Consider the following 22,007-nt stretch of genomic DNA (forward strand, 5'->3'; position numbering starts at 1 on the left):
CCAAGATGGCGGCATAGGTAAACACCGGAGTTTGCTGCCTCGAACAACCACTTCAAAAATACAACTAAAAGACGAAACGGACATCACCCAGACCACAGGAAGGCTGGCTGAGGAGAGATTCTTCAACTAGAAGGAAAGAGAACAGCATACCGAGGCTCAGAGGAGGCGCAGTGTGGAAAATACAAAGGTACGGAGGTGAGCGTGGAGCGGGCTGGTGGCTGAGGGCGAAGTTGTCGTTTTTAATTGGGAGGGAGTCTCAGACTCTGAGCTCCAGATCCGGGCGAGTCTCTAGGGACTCAGACTCAAACGGGAGAAGCGGGACTGTCTGGCATCGGTCGGAACGTGAGGGCAGCTTTCTCCCCGAGGTTTGCAGTGGTTGCTGGGGTTCTGAGAAGCAGAGCCTCTGGGAACGGGACTGAGAACAGCCATAACTGCTCCCTCCGCCCACCCTGTTGATCCGTGCGACCCGCCCCGCCCAAGCCCTGAGCAGAGCCATTTGCCAGATAGCCTCAGGCAAAGGCTAGATTAGCACCTCTCCAGAGGACAGAAGTTTGCCCAAGGCAGACACAGCTGATTCTCACAGCCAGTTGGCCTGGAGGCCAAATCCCTCTAGTATTAACTACAACAATCAAGGTTTAACTACAACAAGACTGTGCACAAAGACCACTAGGGGGTGCACCAAGAAAGCGTACAAAATGCAGAGACAAAGAAACAGGACAAAACTAACAAGGGAGGATACTGAGTTCAGAACCACACTTTTAAGGTCTCTCAAGAACTGTCTAGAAGCCGCGGATAAACTTATTGAGATCTACAAGAAATCTAATGAGACCCTCGATGCTGTGATAAAGAACCAACTAGAAATTAAACATCCACGGACTGAAATAAAGAATATTATACAGACTCCCAACAGCAGGCCAGAGGAGTGCAAGAATCAAGTCAAAGACTTGAAATGCGAAGAAGCAAAAAACACCCAACCAGAAAAGCAAAATGAAAAAAGAACCGAAAAATACGAAGATAGTGTAAGGAGCCTCTGGGACAGCTTCAAACGTACCAACATCAGAATTATAGGGGTACCAGAAGATGTGAGAGAGCAAGATATTGAAAACCTATTTGAAGAAATAATGACAGAAAACTTCCCCCACCTGGTGAAAGAAATAGACTTACAGGTCCAGGAAGCACAGAGAACCCCAAACAAAAGGAATCCAAAGAGGACCACACCAAGACACATCATAATTAAAATGCCAAGAGCAAAAGACAAAGAGAGAATCTTAAAAGCAGCAAGAGAAAGAAACTCAGTTACCTACAAAGGAATACCCATAAGACTGTCAGCGGATTTCTCAACAGAAACTTTGCAGGCCAGAAGGGAGTGGCAAGAAATATTCAAAGTGATGAATGCCAAGAACCTACAACCAAGATTACTTTATCCAGCAAAGCTATCATTCAGAATTGAAGGTCAGATAAAGAGCTTCACAGATAAGGAAAAGCTAAAGGAATTCATCACCACCAAACCAGTATTATATGAAATGCTGAAAGGTATCCTTTAACAAGAGGAAGAAGAAGAAAAAGGTAAAGATACAAATTATGAACAACAAATATGCATCTATCAACAAATGAATCTAAGAATCAAGTGAATAAATAATCTGAGGAACAGAATGAACTGTTGATTATAATAGAATCAGGGACATAGAAAGGGAATGGACTGACTATTCTTGGAGGGGGGGCGGAAGGGGTATGGGAGATGCGGGAAGAGACTGGACAAAAATCGTGCACCTATGGATGAGGACAGTGGGTGGGGAGTGAGGGCGGAGGGTGGGGTGGGAGCTGGAAGGAGGGGAGTTATGGGGGGAAAAAAAGGAGGAACAAATGTAATTATCTGAACAATAAAGATTTAATTAAAAAAAAAGAAAACAGAGGACAGATGGGGCAAAAGTAAACTTACACTCCTGAGTACACGAGAGATTATTCTTGTATTAGTCACTAATTATTGTATTATTTTTCATATAAATAACTGTACACTTGCTTTTGCCCCATCCTGTTTACGTCATTAGCAACTCAGCTGTAACTCATGGTCACAAGAGTGGTTAGTGGGAAAAGCACTAACCAGGGGGCAGAGAACAAGGGCAAGCCAGACCGAGTCAGGCTGAGTGCACACCTCTGTTCCTTACGCTTGGAAACACAGTGTAACCCACCACAGTGCCTTTTTCACACACTCCTTTTGAAGTTTCTCCACAAATTCCATCAGGTCAAGTTAGTTTATAGTACTTATAAAGTCATCAAGAGAAAAACATGCCATGTGACTTACAATGGTAGAATTTTAAAAATACAACGGGGAAAAACATGCGGACAAAACCAGAGCTTGAGGATACAGAGCATAAAAACAACCCATATTCTACAAATATACCAATGCATAATATAAATGACAAAAAACAAAGTGAAAAAATATACTTAAGATTATTCTCTCTAGTGAACAGAACTCTTGCTCTGTGTACTTTCACATTGCCTGTTCCCTGTTCTCCATGCATGTCCTGTCTTTCTCTAACTATTCTCCTCTTCATTTCTGTCTGGTCTTGCACCCAAGCATGGCAGACAGAGAATCCTAGAGGCCCAAAATTCTACAGCGGCTGTTTGCAAGGGGGAGGAGACTACAGTAACTGCCACACTGGATACACTTTATGGGAGAAGGAACAGGGAAAATATCTCATGTATAAAAAAGCAGGATGGCAGGGAGCCTACATAGCCCAAGGAACCAGAGGGAGCAGATTATGGGCAGAAGAACTGCAACCAAAGCTAGAAGAGGAAAGGTTTGCAGTCAGCTGACTCCTAGCTCTTTGGTATTTGCTTCTAATGGGCAGAGTCCATTTTGGGATGCATCACACACTGAAAAGAAGACCCCAGCTGCTGTTGGAAGTTGACAGAAAGTAACATCCGTGAGTGTAAGAATGCAAGAACAAAGCTTGTCTAGAAACACTGCCTACAATGAAGAAGAAGAAAGGGAGAGAAGAGAGATGCAAGTCCAACCTGGCCTAGCACAACCCAGCCCAAGGAAGGTAGGATTCAAGGAGGAGAACTACAAGAGCCTCGGTTCACAACATTCTCCACAACATGCACTCAACAAACTTCATTTTACTCTTTGACAAAGTTGCAATTGGGCTTTTAATCTCTTCTTTGCTCTCCAAAAGCTGCAGTAAATTCACAAATCAGATAGACTGATGCTTTCAGAACAACCGTAATTGTGAAACGTAAATGTCCCCTTCCATTATCTCTTAAGATATTAATAATACATGTAATATTAATACACTAGAGGACTGGTACATGGATTTGTGCACATTGAAAGGAAATGAATTAGAAGAAATATTTTAGAGGCCAAGAAGGGACCATGGGAGGTTGGCTCCAGGGCATGTTCAACCCGTCTTGCCCAGTCCCAATCAGCTGGACCCCAACAGCAAGCTAACCTACTGGTCAGAGCGTCTGTATCCTGGTGGTCAGTGTGCATCATAGCAACTGGTCAAATGGTCAGACACTTAGCATATTAGGCTTTTATTATATAGGATGTTATACAACATACTATCTACACTAATAAAAGAGAAACATGGTAATTAGCGTACGACCGCTACCCTTCCCATTGGCTAATCAGCATATCCTTATGCAAATTAACTGTCAGCCAAGATGGCGGCTGGCAGCCAGGCAGCTGGAAGCGAACATGAGGCTTGCTTGCTCCACTAACTGCAGACTCCAACGTTCCCCGCCTGACTTGCCAGCCTCTGAGCTGGCAGTTTGAAACATTCTAACAAATATAGGCCTGGATCTCAGAGCTGGAGTTATACATTGTTTCGATTGTAGAACGCTCAGCAGCGGAAGCCTCAGAGCTAGAGCCAGAGCTAAAGCTGGCCCAGAATAAAATAAAAGAAAAAAGAAAAAAAAGGAGCGGTTGGGAGCTTTAGTCAACAACCACCAGTCTGAAAGCAGCCCTCAGCCCCTCACCCAGACTGGCCAGGCACCCCAGTGGGGACCCCCACCCTGATCCAGGACACCCTTCAGGGCAAACCAGCCGGCCCCCAGGCCTCTATCCTATATAGTAAAAGGGTAATATGCCTTCCAGCACCGGGATCAGCGGAGCCGTTAGGCCTCCTGGCACCGGATCAGTGTGACAGGGGGCAACGCCCAAACCCCCTGATCACCCTGCGGCTCTGTGTGTGACAGGGGGCGGGGCCACAACCTCCCTATCTGCCCTGCTCTGTTCCTGACAGGGGAAGGCGCCCCAACCCCCTGATCAGCCCTGCTCTGTGCCTGATAGGGGGGAGCTCCCCAATCCTCTGATCGCCCTGCGGCTCTGTGTGTGACAGGGGAAGGCGCCCCAACCCCTCCCCCCCCAGGCCCCGCTCTGTGTGTGACAGGGTAGAGCCATAACCTCCCCATCGGCCTTGCCCTGAGTGTGACAGTGGCGGCGGCCCAACCCCCTGATCGGCCCTGCTCTGTGCGTGACAGGGGGCAGTGCCCAACCCCCCGATTGGCCCTGCTCTGTGCGTGACAGGGGTTGGCGCTGCAACCTCTCCATCGACCCTGCCTTGAGTGTGACATGGGGCGGTGCCCCAACTCCCCAATCAGCTCTGCTCTGAGCCCGACCAGGGGCTGCACCTAGGGATTGGGCCTGCCCTCTGCCACCCAGGAGCAGGCCTAAGCCAGCAGGTCGTTATCTCCTGAGGGGTCCCAGACTGTGAGAGGGCACAGGCCGGGCTGAGGGACCCCCCCCCCCCCAGTGCACAAATTTTTGTGCACCGGGCCTCTAGTAGAAAATATAAGTAACTATTAGCTAATTAAATTAACAAGTGTCTATAATAAGCAGATTATTTCCCTACTGTAAGAGCCTGGAAAAAGTGAGACTATCACATTTGTCTTGTCAACTAGCACATCTACCCCGGAGCCCAGCCATTTAGGGGTTGGTTTAGCTCCCCTACTGCTCCCTCCATCCAATCTTGTCTTCTTGTTGGGAATCTGACCTATCTATTAGTTCTCACATCCCTTTAAACTACTTGCTTTGTGACATCATTCTCCCACCAAACCTACCACCACCTGGTAGAAATTTGGGTTTCCATGAAGTTGTCAGTAAACAAATTTGGAAGATCGCAACTGACCAGTGACCAGTGTGACCAGAAACCTTACGACTGGACACAAGCGCTCTTTGGTTTCACCCACTCAGACATCCTCATCCCTTGCATCTACAGTTAATATTTCTTCCTCTTCTCTGACCATGTCAGGTAAGGAAAGAAACTTTTAAAAGTTTCTCATGAGATATTTTTGCCCCTAAAATTAGCAGTAGACTCAAAATAGCATAAAGAAAGGAAGTATTGATCTAGAAATCCAGAGACCTAATTTCACTTTTGATTTTGATACTTACTAGCTATGTGACTTGGGACGAGTCATTGATTCTCTCACAAAATCTGTTGATCCCTCATCTGTTACGTTAGGATTTCAGATTGTAATATAACTTTTCTAATATTGAGTTTTAAAGACACCCATATAGACAATAAAATCAAGTCTTCTGGAATGTGTTTCAATAGAAACACAGAGAAAAAAATATATATCTGAATTTATCTATATCTATATAGATATATGTATATAGATATAGATATATATGATATCTCTAGTATAATTATCTCTCACCACTAATGTTTCAACTTTAGTATTTCAATTTAGTGCAGTTCAAAAAGTAATATTCACCTGTTTTTTGGAGTTTTCTATCCAAACTAGGTGAAAAGAGAAAATAGGGCGAGAAGATGAAGAGTACTAGGCTATAGTGAGGCAAGTATTTAAATGTATGAAAGTTTAGGATTGTTTTCATCAGCACGGGCCCACAGGAACCAAGTGGGGGGTGGGGCATAAGCATGAAGGAGAGGAAACTATAAGAATGAAGCAGGAGGGCATGGAAAAGCTCTCAAGAGCAAAAAAGGGTAGTTTTGCAATGGAATGCTGAAGGCAACCAAGGATTTTAAATTAAAGCAGAGCAGGTAGGGTGAAATCTGCTCAGAGGAAGGCAAAATAAAGTTGATTTTAGTCAGTGCTTACATTAATATATTAGGAAGGAAAGTAAGGCTGAATAGGGTATCTGTAGGCAAAGCAGCTTATCAGCAAAGTCATATTCAGTTGTCTGGGTTTTTCTGAAGCAGGGGGTCCCTCGGGGGTGAGGACGACGGAGCCCTAACGAGGCATACACGACTCCGGAGACCAGGTTCTGTGACGCAGATCTAAGTTTATTGTGTAAGTGCAGCAGTATATATAACATTTTGGACCAATCAGAAGTTTACACAATCCTTAGGGCAGCCAATGGTAGGAAAGACCTGGGTACTGTGTAGTGGCTCTAGGAGGCTTGCTCAGGCAGGCGTTGCCACTTCCTGGTGTGCCAAGGAAGCTTGTACAGGTGGAGTGAGCTCACGCCATTGCATCCGCCACTGCACTGAGATAGATCTCCTGAGCTCTTCCCACATTTTTCTATTGCCTTTCTGAACACAGATGGCACATGACAAGTCTTGAATATCAATATTTAAAAAATATAGTTTAGGAATGATGCATCCTATAAATAAGAGACAAATAAAGGTGATTATTCAGAGAGCTGGAGGACAATAGAATATTCAGTGTTTCACTTCATTCTGATTTTTAATCACAATATTATGTAGATATTTTGTCTATTAAAAATAAAATTAAGACATTTAAAAAATGCTACATCCTAACTTTAATCAGAAAGTCTAACTCTTTTATGTGGTAAGTATGTTCCAAGTCAAAGCTGTTTTTCATCTTTACAGTTAATTTACTTCCTAACAGCACACTGAGAAACAGCCATCATCTCTGTTTAGATCTTAGGTACCGAAGAAGAAAAAGAAAAAGTCAAGTTCTACATTTCCAATTTCACATTTATCCAAAACCAATTTTGTGGAGTCTCTTGGGGATTCGTACAGTAAATATTTTTAAACTATAGGTCCAGTGCACAAATTCGAGCATAGGTGGGGTCCAGCCGGCCCACCCCAATGGGGGCCATCAGGCCAGGACAGCAGGGGTGAGGGGACGCGGGAGGTTGTCAGGGGGGCAATTGGGGCCCTGATCAGGACGGTTGGCTGCCATAGTGTGCGTCATAGCAACAGGTCATTCCATTTGTTCCGTTGTTCTGGCCGCTTGGCTTTTATATATATAGACTAGAGGCCCAGTGCATGAAATTTGTGCACTGGGGGGTGGGGTTCCCTCAGCCCAGCCTGCCCCTCTCACGGTCCAGGAGCCCTCAGTGGATGTCCTACTGACGGCCACAGTCTGGCAGCAGAGGCTCAGAGCAGGCGTCCCGTGTGTGTGTGTGTGTGTGTGTGTGTGTGTGTGTGTCCCCGCTGGGGGCCTGCCCCCAGCTGCATAGGAGGCTCAGAGCAGGCGCTCCGTGTGTGTGTGTGTGTGTCTGCTGGGGGCCTGCCCCCAGCCACACTGTGGAGGCTTGGAGCAGGCGCCCCTCTGTGTTGATCTCTCAGGCTCCTGGCCTCCACTGCATGTTATACTCTCCCTTGAGCTGTGGCCAGGGTGGGTTGCTGCCTGCAGCCACACTTTCCTGCTCTGGGATCGCCATGGCAACCCAGGAGCAGGCCCACCTCGGGGCTGCCTGCACTGAACACTTTCCTGCTCTGGGATGCCATGGCGATCCAGGAGCAGGCCCACCTGGGGGCTGCCTGCCCTCCGCACTTTCCTGCTCTGGGATCCCCATGGTGACCCAGGAGCAGGCCTTGCTGGGTGCTGCCTACAGGCTGCACTTTCCTGCTCACCGATGGCTGGATCGCCATGGCGACCCAGGGGTGGCACTTTCCTGCTCTCGGATCACCATGGGGTCCTGGCTGGGGGTGGGGCTTAGGTGGCACAGGGCTTAGGCGGCACACGGGAGTCCCAGCTAGGGGCGGGGCTTAGGTGGCACACGGGGGTCCTGGCTGGGGGCGGGGCTGCACACAGGGCCCAGATGGCGGCTCGCACTGTCCCACCCTGCCTGGCGACTAATTTACATATCATGCTGATTAGCCCATGGGAGGTGTAGCAAAGGTACAGTCAATTACCACCTTTGTCTATTTTTAGATAGGAGGATTAGATTCCATCAATTACTGGTTTTTTTAAAAAAAATATATTCCATTGATTTTTTACAGAGAGGAAGGGAGAGAGATAGAGAGTCAGAAACATCGATGAGAGAGAAACATCGATCAGCTGCCCCCCGCACATCCTCCACTGGGGATGAGCCCGCAACCCAGGTACATGCCCTTGACCGGAATCGAACCGGCGACCCTTCAGTCCGCAGGCCAACGCTCCATCCACTAAGCCAAACCGGTTTCAGCATCAATTACGGTTTTAAAGGCTTTGGGTCCACTTTCCTGCATGTTCAGGATTATAATCTAAGTTTTAAGATAAACTTTTAAAATGATTATGAGGTTATATTAAATAAATGTACATTTCTACTAAATTTAATATCTGTTACTTGCTGGGTAATGCTCAGAAAAACATGAATGAGCACATTAATAGAATTCCTTTATATTTATACTAGAGGCCAGGTGCACAAAATTCATGCACAGGGAGAGGGCGGGGATCCCCTCAGCACAGCCTGCACCCTCTCCAAACCAGGACCCCTTGGGGGATTTCTGACTGCCAGTTTAGGCTCAATCCCAGGGATTGGGCCTAAACTGGCAGTTGGACATCCCTCTTATAATCTGGGACTGCTGGCTCCTAAATGCTCACCTGCCTGCCTGCCTATTTGCCCCTAACTGCCCCCCCTGCCGGCCTAATCACTCCTAACTGCCCCCCCTGCCAGCCTGGTCATCCCAACTGCCCCCCCCCCCCCCCAGCCTGGTCACTCCTTACTGCCCCCCTTGCCGGCCTGGTTGCCCCTCACAACCTTCCGTTCAGTCGTTTGGTCATCCCTCACTAACACCCCTGCCAACCTGGTTGCCCCAGGCAGCCTGCTGGTCGTTACTGTTACTGTGATGGCATCCCAGACAATTTGCATATCTCTCTATTATCAGTAGATTGCTCTCTGCTTTATACCAGTTTTTAATGTTTTGTCTACATATATTAAGGCTACCTATAACATCCACATTTATTGCATTTTACTTGTTATGAAATTTTTAGTGATAGCTTCTCTGACCACATGTAATGACTAGGGATTAATTCAAAATCACCATCTATTGTGGGCTATTTTTTGGTTAATAGTATTCATGAAAATAGAATAGGCGATATTCACTTGAATAACATTGCATATAGAAAACAGAACTTCATTTATTAGTAAATTTTGATGTTTTGATGTTTTGATGTTTGCTACATGCCCCAATTTTCATTAATGTCCATATACTAGGTGTATTGGTTAATGATGTGGATTTTGTAATCAAAGAAAACATGATAATTTTAAGAGAAATATCAAAAGTGCTTTATTCAAAGTAATGTCCATTGCTAGCTACACATTACTCCCATCTTTCAGGTAATTTGTGGATATTGCCCCAACAGAACTTTTCTTGTTTTGAGACAAACCATTCAGAGACCCAATTTTCCACTTCGTAAGTTTTGAAGTGCTGCTCAGGAAGTGCCTGTGCGATCCTTCGGAACAAGTAGTAATCTGAAGGAGCAAGGTCTGGTGAACACAGCGGGTGGGTTAACACTTCCCAGGCAAGATCTTTTAACATGTGTTTTTCTTTCATGAAGCACTTGAGAAACTCACTCTCAGATAGCCATTTTGAGGTAGGATCAGAAATCAGGCTTCTGGAAAAAAATCGTACACCTATGGATGAGGACAGTGGGGGCGGTGGGTAAGGGCAGAGGGTGGGGTGGGAACCGGATAGAGGGGAGCTATGGGGGGAAAAAAGAGGAACAACTGTAATAATCTGAACAATAAAGATTTAATTAAAAAAAAAAGTCAGACAAAAAAGAAAAAAAAAAAGAAAAAAGAAATCAGGCTTGAAAAGGGTAAGAATGACACTTCAAATTTACCAACTGCACTGAGCTACATGTGAGTTCCAGGGAATAGCATGTGAACTTGCAGACAGCACGAGGCACTGAAGATTACAGTGGCAATAGCTGTACTGTTTCCCATGGACAAAACCCCGAATCTGTACTAGAAGCCCCATTGCTCCCAGTTTGTGGCAGTGTAATGCTCAGAGCAGAGCTCTGGCAATGGAGTCAGGATACTTAGGTTATGTAACACGGTAATAATGTCAACACAATGAGAGAATTTGAAAAAGTCTATCTGAGCCTTAGTTTCCTAACTCATAAAAGGAGAATGTTAGGATGCAGGTTCCCTAAAAGAATCCTGGTTCTAAAATGCTTCAATTCTAGGAAAGAGCACTCAAATTAATACTAGTGCAGGTTCAAGGGAAAGATAGCACACGGAGTGATTGCTTCTGCTCTAGAGAATGTATGAACCACACCACTTGGGTCTTCTGCACATTTTTGCTCATGTTGGGAGCACAGGCAGTTAATACAGAAGAGTAGCAAACTGTCCCAGGACTTACAACCAGCATAAGCTGTTTGATTTTTAAAAATATATTTTTGTTGATTTCAGAGAGGAAGGGAGAGGGATAGAGATAGAATCATCAATGATGAGAGAGAATCATTGATTGGCTGCCTCCTGCACGCCCCCTACTGGCAAAATTGAGCCCGCAATCCTGGCATGTGCCCTTGGCGGGAATCAAACCTGGGACCCTTTAGTCATTGGGCTAATGCTCGCCAAACCAGTTAGGGCAGCTGTTTGATTTTTGATACCTCAGGGAGTATTTGTATTAAAGGCTTTCTGATAGCAAAAATCTAAGGATGATGCTATTCAAACATAGTGAATCTCTTTGATTTTTCATCACCCTCTTTGTTCCCCAGAGATAATTTCCAAAATCCACCTTTACTTGGAACTTCAAAGTCTCTGCAGCCCTCTCTTCCTTTAGAGAACACTACAGCCTCCCTAACAGTAAGTGTTTGCAATCCACCCAGAGTCTCTGCTCCAGCAGTCACGTCAGCATGGCTCCTACTATCAGTCTCTGGCACCTCTTTCCAACCTCTCATGGGTAGTGCCTACCTTTACCAACATTCTAGCACAACTATGTTGTCTGGAGTTACCGGCCAGAGCCAGATCTCCACTCCAGCTGCTTCCAATCCTGGTGTTTTTGAGTGGGCGCTCACAGGAGGCACTGCAAAGAAGTCCTCATCCATCCGAGACTTCACGGTGACTGTCACTGACCAGGACACAGCTGTTTCTTCCATGTCGATGGCATCCCAGTACAATAAAACCTCAGATGCCACTAACATGGTGCCTCTGTATCCACCACTTTCTGCCAGCCTTGTTCACGGGGCATCATCTCAGATTCCAAATCAGGGACAGAGCTGGTCACTTCCCTACCAGGAAGGAAGCCAGCTCTATTACTACGATCAAGGCACACTGGGCCCTCTGCTCTCTGCAGAACGTGGCCCCTACCTGCAATCCTATGGCTCTGTGTCTTACACAGAGAGCAGGGCCTCTGCCCCTCAACCAGAAATGGTCATGGTACTAAAGGAGGTCCAGCCCACAAGTGTGATACCACCGGCCTCCACCTCTGCAATCTACTACTCAGTGCCTGCTCAACCCATCACAGAGACAAGTTTTCAAGGTGAGTTTAAACAGCACGAAGGAAGAGGAACGGGGTCACCATTAAAAACTCGGGTCACCCGGGAAGTGGTGAGTCCACAGACAGGTAGACTTTAAGTCCTGTGACTTTGTAACTGCCACCCTCAGTCAGTGCTCCCCATTTCCAGACTCTATGGGAACACCTCATAGAGAAGGGAAGGTGGACACTGGATTGGCCAAGTATGAGAACTGAAGAGCATACAAAGGGGTCCCTCACTATTCACTCCCTTACCTACTAGTCCCCCTCTACTACAACAGTTTCATGGACTCTCTTGTATTTATTGCTTCAGTGTCTTTAGAAGGAATTTCAGAACTCTTACTGCGATAGTGGTAGTTTAACTTTCCCTCACTCCTTAATTCATGCCAGGTTTTAATACCTTGTGTTCCACGATCTTGTCCAAAGCAAGCAGGCTAGAAATCTGCCCTTGCTTATGTATTTCATCAGGAAGAGCTCCATTCCCTCACCTACTCGGTTGTGTGAAGTGTTGTTATTTCCTCAGGAAAGGGGAGAGAACTAAAAGGATTCCATTTGTACAATGCTAACTTTGTAAAACAATATCATGGAACAATGACATCCAACGATCCCCAGTGAGAACTAGAACATTTGCCTCCTATCCTCTAGTATAGGGAGCTGTCCATGATCCTTAGGAAGAGCAGGTAGGAATGCCTTTCCCATTGTTGGAAGGAGCATGGTTGTTGCATTGGTGGTGACCGGGGAGCACCCATGGGTGGTGCCCAGGGACTGACTGGCTTCTCCTTGATTCCTTTGTAGTAATGGAGACTTCCCTTGGATTGCAACCTCTAAGCCAAACATTTTGTCCATCACAAAACCCAGAAATCCCCAAGTCTTGTAGTGGCACCAATATCCAGATGCTTGACAGCAACCCACCACCTGAGCTTGGGGACATTTCAATGGCAGCTCCAGTCCAGAGTCCTAGTATTTACCTGGCACTGCCTCCAGCTCCAAGCCAGGAACAGAAAGAGAATAGGAATTTGGAGGACATGAAAACCGTGCTTTCAAAGCCTCTGGATGCTTACCAGATCCCAACAGAAAACCAAGAGCCTCCACTGCTCCCTTTAGAAATCCCCGACATTCCCCAGCTCCTGGCCTGCTTTGATCCCCTTGGCCAAGAGGAGCAGCCTGGTTGGGAAAACGCTGGTCTGGGAAAGAACAGCCTGAGTCTTAAGGACCAAGGGACACTTGAAAATGGGACTGAATCCAATGATGGCTTTGCAGACATCGCTACACTGGTGGAGGATATTCAGCTTCCAGTGGTCCTAAATTCCTTGGATGAACTTGATCAATCCAAAGGTCCCAAGGTGATCCAAACCAAAGATACCAGAGCCATCAATTTGAATGAGGTGCAGAAACAGTCAAGTGTCATTAATGTTCCCACTAATCATGCCAGGAAGAATAAACATGAAGCCTCTGAGCTGATCAGTGGTGCTCCCATAGTCAAAATCCAGCCTGAGAATCCAGATGGCAGGTTGGTGGGAGAAGTGGCTGTTTCCAATGCTGCAGCCAGTGACAGGGCTCCTGAAAACAGGGCCAAGAATTCTAACAAACCTCAGAAAGCTGCCCCCAGCAGGACCAGCAAAACCAAGAGCCATGGGCAAGAAAAGACCAAAAGAACCAGAGAAAACAACCCCAAGAAAACTGAAGAGAGTAAGCAGTCAGGGAACAAAGTCAAGGCAGAGGAGAAGCCAAACATTCCAAAGATGAAACGGAAGAAATACCACCCTGAGCTGACCCAAGAGACCTTCAAAAAGCCCAGAAGCTCCCTGGGTATGCATATGCTGGAGTCTGTGCAGGTTTTTCATGCCCTGGGGAAGAAGAGTGATAAGAAAACTGAACTCTCTTCCTCCCGGGCCCTGGGACACTCAAGCAACCCCAAAGGCCCCCAGCCATCCCTAGCTATCAGACAATGGCTGGATACCCCCCGTGAGGGCAAAGGTCCTGAGAAAACTCCAGTCAAACGCCAGAAACTAGATGGCAGTGTTGAAAAGGAGTGTTCATCTCCATCTGAGTACGAGCTGCCACCACCTGGGAAGGTCAAGTTGGTACCTTTGATTTTTCCAACTTTGGACAAGCCCCAAGCTCGACCTGTTCCTCGCAGGCCACTGTCTCTGGCATCACATCGGCCCGCTGGGGATAACCGGGCCCAGCCTGGTTCTAAGTCAGCTCAACCTACTGCAGTCAATTCATCCCAGCCAACATCTGCATCTATGATGGGTCCTGCCAGATCAGCTCTGCCAACTTCAACCAACCCTGCTAGTCCTGGTTCTATGTCGGCTCAACCTACTGCACTCAATTCATCCCCGCCAACTACAGCATCTATGACAGGTCCTGCCAGACCAGCGTGCCAAAATTCGAACAACCCAGTCAGACTAGGTTGGACCAACCCTATCCGGCCTAGTGTCCCACAATCTAATGCTTCTAGGCCTGTGCCCTACAAAACATCAACTTACACTTCTTTCCAAGGGGAACCCAGTCGCACTGCTGTGAAGCCCTGGTCTCCGCCCAAACCTCAAAACCAGTATCTATTGCAGGACTCTGCCTGCCAACGAATTCCAAGGAGGAACCCCAGTGTTTCTGGTCCAGTAATGTTAACACCCATCATAAACGAGCAGAGGCCAGAGTGGGAGGCCATGAAGAGAAAGGCTCAGCTGGAGCAGGAGTATGCTGCCAAATGCTCTTTGGGGAAAGTGCAGTCTTTCATTGAGAGAGAAAAAGAAATGGAAATGTCTTAATACTGCGGCTGTGCAGTATAAGTCATGCTAGGAGTATTTATGCCACTCTGGATATCTACAGTTTTCCCAGAGTAGATAAATATAAATTTCTGTATTCTGATATATTTTAAATCTTTTTTTTAAAAATATATTTTATTGATTTTTTACAGAGAGGAAGGGAGAGAGATAGAGAGTTAGAAACATCGATGAGAGAGAAACATCGATCAGCTGCCTCCTGCACATCTCCTACTGGGGATGTGCTTGCAACCCAGGTACATGCCCTTGACCGGAATCGAACCTGGGACCTTTCAGTCCGCAGGCCGATGCTCTATCCACTGAGCCAAACCGGTTTTGGCTATATTTTAAATCTTAATAAAATTGAATAAATAAATATAATAGAATTAGAAGATGAGTAATGAAGCCTTTTGAGTTTTGAGATGCTGTTAACTGTGGTTTTCTTTGGTGGGGGTGGGGATCAAAAGCTGCATGAGAATTAGTAGTTGGATGGGCAAATGAGGGACAAGGGGTAAGAACTGGGGGAATTTTGTCTATGGCCAGAAAGACTAAAGGGGAGGTTGTGGGTTTATAAAAAGAAGCAGGAAGGGGGAAAATGGCAGAAGATGCAGGGTCTGAGGTTAGGGTTAAAAGGGTAAAATCTGAATAGAGTTGAAGATGGCAGAAAATGACTCTAGGTTGGCCAGGAGAAATGTAAAGTCTCTCCTGGAGGCTGGCCTTATGTCTCATGACCACCAGATAAGTATTTTAGAAAACAGATACTGGGCACATTTCCAAAAGGTCTGGGTTGCCTTACCATGTATGATTATAGTTGAGAGGTAAGTACAAATCAGTGGAACCTACCAGATTGAATGGCAAGGGCTGAGAGTTATCCTGGAGGCAGCTTATAACTAGCCAAGTGACCTATGGCAGTAGGAGGCCCACCTAGAACAGGGCGTGAGATATAAATCCCCACTTACTCAACACCTATGTACCACACCCACTAATGGACAACATTCAAGGCCAGTATCACTATGCCACTTTAGTCGTGAGGTTCAGCAATGGGCTGAGGTCACATTGCATGTGGTAGAGCAAAGTCTAGATTGGAGGCTTTTCTCCGAAGTCCTTAGTATTTTCAAGTGTCTCTAGGTACCCAACCAGGCTTTCAGAGCACAGCATCTGGAAGTTAGTAGTGGAAGAGATCAAACTTGAGAAGAAGCCTAAATATTTACTTGAGGGGCTAGCCAGGGCCTTCTCCATGACCGGGGCCACGCGTGCTGCCTTGTCTAAACACTTCCATCAAGTGAAGCGAAGGAGAATAATCCGTTGGAAGAGTGGATTTCCAGGGAGCGAGAGTAATAGGTGCGCCTGTGCACTGGTTTGCCACTGGAACAGCCGTAGGATGCAGGAGTCAGTTCAAAGGGTTTCGCAGCCGGAGGAACTGAGGGTTTGGGAGGGCGGGGGCCATGAAAGAGAATGAAGAAGGGGAAGGAGACGGTAATCATTACCATGGGTAATTTGTTAATTTGCATTAAAAATTAATTTTGAGATATAATTTATATACTTTATATAAAATTCAGTTTTAAATTGTAAATTCAGTGACTTTTAGTACATTCACAAGCTTGTGCAACCATCACTATTATCGAACCCAAAACATATTCATCAGCCCAAAAAGAAACCCCCCTAACCATTAGCAGTCACTCCTTGTTTCCTCCTCCCTCCAGGTCCTGGCAACCACTAATCTGATTTCTACCTGGATAGATGGCTTTTCTGGAGATTTCATGTATGTCCAGTAACACAATATATGACCTTTGTGTCTGGCTTCTTTCATTTAGCACGTTGTCGAAGTCCATCTTGTTGTAGCATGAGTCAGCACTTCATTCCTTTTCATGACTATATAACGTTCTATTGAATGGCTCTACCACATTTGTTTATCCATTCATCACTTGATGGACATCTGAGTTGTTTCCACTAGCAACTTACATTTATTGAGAGTTTATTCTGTGCCAGGCAGCACCAGGCTAACTTATTCACCCCATTTCACACACACACACACACACACACACACACACACACACACACGCACACAAAAGATAGGTTTGAAGAGTATCAAGTATTTGCCCAAGATGAAGAGCTAGCAATTGGGAGAGCTGTGGTTGTACTCAAGCAGTCACACTTCAGAGGTAGATTCCTATCATATTACTTTAGAAAGGTACAAAGGGTACTCAAAGAAAATCCACCCCTTTCCTGAAGTTCCCCATCCACTAATTTCCCTCCTCCCTTAAAGACACTACTTTGCCATGCTGTGAATCCTTCCAGAGGAATTATTTACACTCCAACATATATGAATAATTTATTGATGAGTCTGTCCCACTAATCTGAAATGTTACTTTTATGGTATAATAAACCCTCATATGTATTTGTATTACTCTTCAGTATTGTCCTGCTTTATTGGGGCTTATTTTTATATTTGTCGTTTCTCTAGTTCCTTTTATCTTCTTTTTGATATTTAAAAATTTTATTCTTTTCTCATGTTTCCCTTAAGGCATTATCCATTTTGATCATACACTCTTATTTTTATTTTTATTTCTGAAAATTTTTTATTATTGATTCTGCTGAGTTCTATCATTTTACCTAGTTCTGATTTACGTAGTTCTTTCATCTTTCCTTACAACAGTAAAATATGTATAACACACAATTTACCATTTTAACCATACAATTCAGTCACGGTAAGTACATTCATTATATTGTGCAACCATTACTACCATCTAAAATTAATAATGTCAAATGTCGGAGCAGGACTTCATAAAGATGGAGGGAGTAGGCCAGTTGTTGAATCTCCCCAAAGTATTTGGGGAGATGTTGGGACTGGAAAAAGCCCCTTCCAGTCTCAGCTGCTGTCCTCAACTTGGCCCCCAGTGCTCTCAGGTGACGACTGCTGGCACTGTGAAGGCCTCCTGTGCTCACGCCCATCAGATGCTTCCTCCTGTCTGACACTCCCTCTGGTATGATGCTGAGACCAGGCAGGTCTGTGCCCGGTGGTGGTTGTCTGTTCCACCCTCTTACTTTGGGGCTTCTACTTTCCTGGTAAATGCTACCTACCCATGGGCGTTTAGTTTGGATTTATCTAATGCCATGACAGGGTTTGGGGAGATTAAAAAACAATGCCACTGCCTCTATCTTCCTTAAAATCTGCTCATCCTCTGACATGATTATTTTACTAGTAAATGTGACAGCCCTGAAATTATCAGTCCCCCAAAGCAGAGCTGCGGAGTCCATCTGCCCTACTCTCGTAGGACTCTGGGTTAGACAAGGCTTTCTGAGTCTCCTCTGTCTCACATGGCACCTCATGCTTGTATTTGCTTGGATCATGGTGTAAATAAGAAGGCAAAACACAGCTACCTGAAAGGCTCATGGGTAGAGGGATATTTGGCCACCATGAGAGGGGGAATAAACCTGTGGGCAGGGGGAGAGTCTGTAGGCAGCCACTGGTCAGGAATGTGTATCTTTTCGGTCTGTCTTTCCTTCTTTTATTTTCTTTTTTAGACATGTACAAAACTGCTTCTCCCATCTGCCCTCCTCCCCAGCCAAACATATACACAAACAAAACAAACAACTGATCCATGCAGTTTTCTTCATCTCAATTCATGGTAATGCCATTTCCCAAGCTGCTCAGTCCGGAAATCTTTGAAATCATATGACTCCTCTCTTACACTCTCCATCATTCATCCAGATCATCAGCAAATCCCATCTGCCTTACCTTCACATTGTATCAAGGACTTGTCCACTTCTGACCGTTTTCCTCCACTTCCACTCTAGTCCAAGTCTCCATCATTTCCTGCCTGGATCACTGGGACAGCCTCCTAACTTGCAGTTTCCCAATCATTGTAGATCCACAGAGCCCATGGTGTCTCACCTCTATGCAAAAATAAAACAAAATAAAATAGTCCCATTTGTTAAGTGCCAACAATTTAATAAGTATTTATGCCTGTGGTAGGCTGGACAGTGGCCAGCCAAAGATAGCAGGTGCTCATCCCTGAAACCTGTATGTATTACTGCTTTACTTAAAAATGGGTCTTTGTGAATTAAGGGTCTTCAGGTGGGAAGGTTATCCCGGACTGTGAGGGTGAGCTGAGCCATAAATGCAATCTATGCGTCCATATCAAATGGAGGCAGAAGGAGATCGAATGCAGACAGAAGAGGGGAAGGTGATGTGACCATGGAGGCAAGAGGGCTCCAGGAAAGATTTCACACAAAAATAGAATCTAATGAGTGCATCCTAGCCACATTAACAGAAATGTTCAATGGTGTTAGAGATGTGGAGGAAGAATTGGTGATTAAGTCCATAGGGAAAGAGACAGACAAATGAGACCAGAATGAAGGGGCAAAAGTAGTATAAGAAAGGAAACATAACCATGGTATACTATGGCTCAGAGCTGTGTATTTATCTCATACATAACTTGAACTTAGAATTTCTGATTTAACCAAAAGTTGGGGAACAACTATACTAAAAGGATGCGGTAACAGAAGTATGTGTGTCATGGGTATGAAAAAACTAAATCCTCATCTTCCAATGTAAGAAGTCAATAGCATTAATGTATACAATATACACTACTTAATTATAACTTCTTTTATTTCTTCCTTGTATAATAGAGCATTACAATGATTTTTTTTTCTTTAAAACTAAGTATGGAAGTAGGTTGTACTTACCTATGAATTTCATTTCAGGATAGTAAAAGGCAAAATACAAAATATGTGCTATAAAAAGAGAAAATGGAGTGTGATGGAATAGAGAATCACTGTTCTACATGGTGAATTCAAATTTCTAAAAGAATATTGAATTAATCTTTGCTTACTTTTTCAAAGGAACTTCGAAAGCAATGTTGGAGTCCCAGGCATCCTCCGTCCAACAGGGAGATAGTCTTGCCACCTGTTAATACATTTGTGTTAGCCAAATTCTCTTAGCCTTTCTCCCAGCACACATTGAGGACTCCTCAGTCCCCTCTTCTCTTTGCTCTGCTGCTCCACTTATTCACCCCCAACGAGTTATCTGTACTTCCCCTCTTCCTGTTTTCCCATCTTGAAAACACGTACAAGGCAACAAACAGTGCAAAGGTCTCAACAAAGGAGGAATGCCTAACACCAGAGATGGCCAGAACTTCTATATCCCCGATCAAACCTAGCCTGGTCCTGAATACTAAGGTGGCATAAATACATAGATGTTAACTGAAATAGTTCAAACTCAATTCTTTCACTTCACAGTTCATTTTTAATCCTCATACAACTGATGCCATCATTATTGGATTGGCAGGGAACTTCCAGTTCATATGGTATAAAGAAAACCCCATAGAACGGTGACACTGAGCTGTGCTTAATAATGCTAGGAGTCACAGTGAGAAGTAATATTTGAGCTGACTTCTGCCGGATGAGTTAGAACAGCCGTGGGCAAAGTACGGCCCGCGGGCCGGATCCAGCCCTTTTGAAATGAATAAAACTAAAAAAAAAAAGACTGTACCCTTTTATGTAATGATGTTTAGTTTGAATTTATATTAGTTCACACAAACACTCCATCCATGCTTTTGTTGCGGCCCTCCCGTCCAGTTTAAGAACCCATTGTGGCCCTCGAGTCAAAAAGTTTGCCCACCCCTGAGTTAGAATGAACTGAGGTTGATTTGGTCTATCTGAAGCATTGGAAGTGAGGGCAAAAGTTGTACAAGTTGAGGCTGGAGAAGCAGGTTGGGTTCTAGACAGTACAGCGTACAGAGTCTTAAAGGCCGAGGTAAAGAGTTTTTTACTCTTTTTAAAATATATATATTTTTATTGATTTTAGAGAGGGAGGGAAAAACATCAATGATTACAGAGAATCACCAATCGGTTGCTCCCATACCCCACACCTGGGATCGAGCCCACACCCCGGCACATGGCCTGACCTCCAGGTTCATGGGTAGACGCTCAACCATGAGCCACGCCAGCTGGGAGGCTCAGTGATTGATGTTTTGAGGATATTATGAGCTATGGTCCAATCTGCCCACTAAAAAGATCTGTTATGGGAAGAATGGACTGGAAGGAAACAAGAGATGGATATACATGCACTAGGAAGGACCTAACTGCAATCGGTCTGGCAAGTTCTGGGTAAGATGCTGGGGGAGAAGCTGGAAGTCAAAAAGCTTCCCGGAGATAAAACAAAGGGGCCGTAATGAGGCACGAGGTGGAGGAAGGAAGGTCTGGAGGAACAAAGAAGGGTTCACTGGCCCTCAGCCTATGAACCGGGCCACGGTTGGGGGCGAGCAGGAGCCAGCAGATCAGTGATTCTCATCATTGATGTTTCTATTCCTCTCTTACTTTCCCTTCCTCTCTGAAATCAATAAAAATATTTTTTTTAAAAAAGAAATAAGCAATAAGCAAAGGATCCACATTAATAATTTGAACCTAGAGAAAAAGATCACTCGAATGAGCCGTTAGGAAGCAACAGTGTGGCCTTTTTCGGTTAAAACAATACAAACCAACTTTTTCCATGAAAAATTCAGCGGTACTGGTGGGTTTCTTCCCCAATTTTCGTAGTTATTACATTTTAAAATACCACAACTTCTGGAATTAAGGGGGACTCTATTTTGGTAATTAATGGGTGTCCCCAAAACTGACAGTCCCATCTTTAAAAGCAGTCCCTCTGCATTTTACCCGAAGGGCAATGGCCAGGCCTCGCTTTTATATATTTTTGCCTTTTAATTTATTTTTTATTTATTGTTATTGAGCGTATTACAGATGACCCCACCACAAACCCTCTCTTGGCAGGACCTGGCTTTCTAAAGGATGGAAAAGTCAGAAACGCAGAGGGTCCCCTGCAGCTCCTGTGGGCGGGGCAGCGACAGAATCAGGGCTCGGGCCAGGCTGACAGCAGAGACCGGAGAGACGAAGCCCGGCCCGGCTTGAAATAGGAATAGGAATAGGGCACAGATTTGGTTATAGTTGACACAAGAAACTCCAGACCAAGGCACCATAGGGTTTCCAGAAAGTATGAAACCTAGCAAAGAGTAGGCCTTTGTATGGGAGTGGATCCAACATGAGGTGAAAGAATGCATTAATAGGTATGTAGTACACTGGAATGGGAAATATAGGAGCAAAGGATATTTGGAGTGCCAAACAGCTAAGTAGTTGACACTATAAAACCTAGCAGTATCTGATAGGGCCCCAAATATCATGTAGAGGTTTGAGGGATTCCAGTCTTTAATTAAACTAAAGTGAGAGTATCAAAGCATCCAGGGGTAGATGGGCTGGGTGTATTTCAACAAAGCAAGTCTTAGTTCTCCCAATGGGTACAAAATGCAGGAAGTGGGTATATGGGACAAGACAATACCTTAACTGCAAAAAAGAAGACTTTAGGTCAGGGTAGAGGTTGATGCTAAGCTTCAGAGTGTGGAACTAAAGTTCCTTAGGTTCCTCCTCCTACATTTAAGATTTTTTTTTAGAGTTAAATGATGCTGAGCCTCTAAGGCAAAGTTAAATGGCAGGAACTATGGAGAGAAAATAGTTATAGATGCTGGGAACCAGGAAAGGCCTAATTAAGGGTTTGTCTAGGTAGAATTGAAAGGTGGAACTGAGTATTTTAACATGTAAACATTTGACTGCTACCAGAATTTAT

At 45.0% G+C, this 22,007-nt stretch overlaps 2 protein-coding genes and 1 long non-coding RNA gene across 3 annotated transcripts in view; 2 read left to right on the top strand and 1 right to left on the bottom strand.

Moving 5' to 3' along the window:
- Positions 1 to 9,777: 9,777 nt before the first annotated feature.
- On the top strand, positions 9,778 to 11,837 carry LOC139019233 (uncharacterized protein C2orf78-like). The gene is made up of 3 exons (XM_070428310.1): positions 9,778 to 9,803; positions 10,864 to 11,627; positions 11,773 to 11,837. The coding sequence occupies exons 1-3, from the start codon at positions 9,778 to 9,780 to the stop codon at positions 11,835 to 11,837; spliced, it is 855 nt and encodes a 284-aa protein (XP_070284411.1).
- Positions 11,838 to 12,418: 581 nt separating this feature from the next.
- Positions 12,419 to 14,395, top strand: LOC139019234 (uncharacterized protein C2orf78-like). The gene has a single exon (XM_070428311.1). The coding sequence runs from the start codon at positions 12,419 to 12,421 to the stop codon at positions 14,393 to 14,395; it is 1,977 nt and encodes a 658-aa protein (XP_070284412.1).
- A 4,711-nt stretch (positions 14,396 to 19,106) lies between these two features.
- The window catches only part of LOC139020009 (uncharacterized), a 51,810-nt gene continuing 48,909 nt past the window's right edge, over positions 19,107 to 22,007 (bottom strand). The window contains exons 10-11 of the long non-coding RNA XR_011473181.1: positions 19,225 to 19,298; positions 19,107 to 19,126 (exon numbers count right to left, since the gene is read on the bottom strand). This is a non-coding gene — a long non-coding RNA (uncharacterized lncRNA). The remainder of the gene's footprint in view (positions 19,127 to 19,224; positions 19,299 to 22,007) is intronic.

This window comes from Myotis yumanensis, unplaced genomic scaffold (genome assembly GCF_028538775.1).
Source record: "Myotis yumanensis isolate MYYU_CA2020_CCGP unplaced genomic scaffold, mMyoYum1.0.hap1 SCAF_11, whole genome shotgun sequence".
In the NCBI taxonomy this organism is placed as follows: domain Eukaryota; kingdom Metazoa; phylum Chordata; class Mammalia; order Chiroptera; family Vespertilionidae; genus Myotis; species Myotis yumanensis.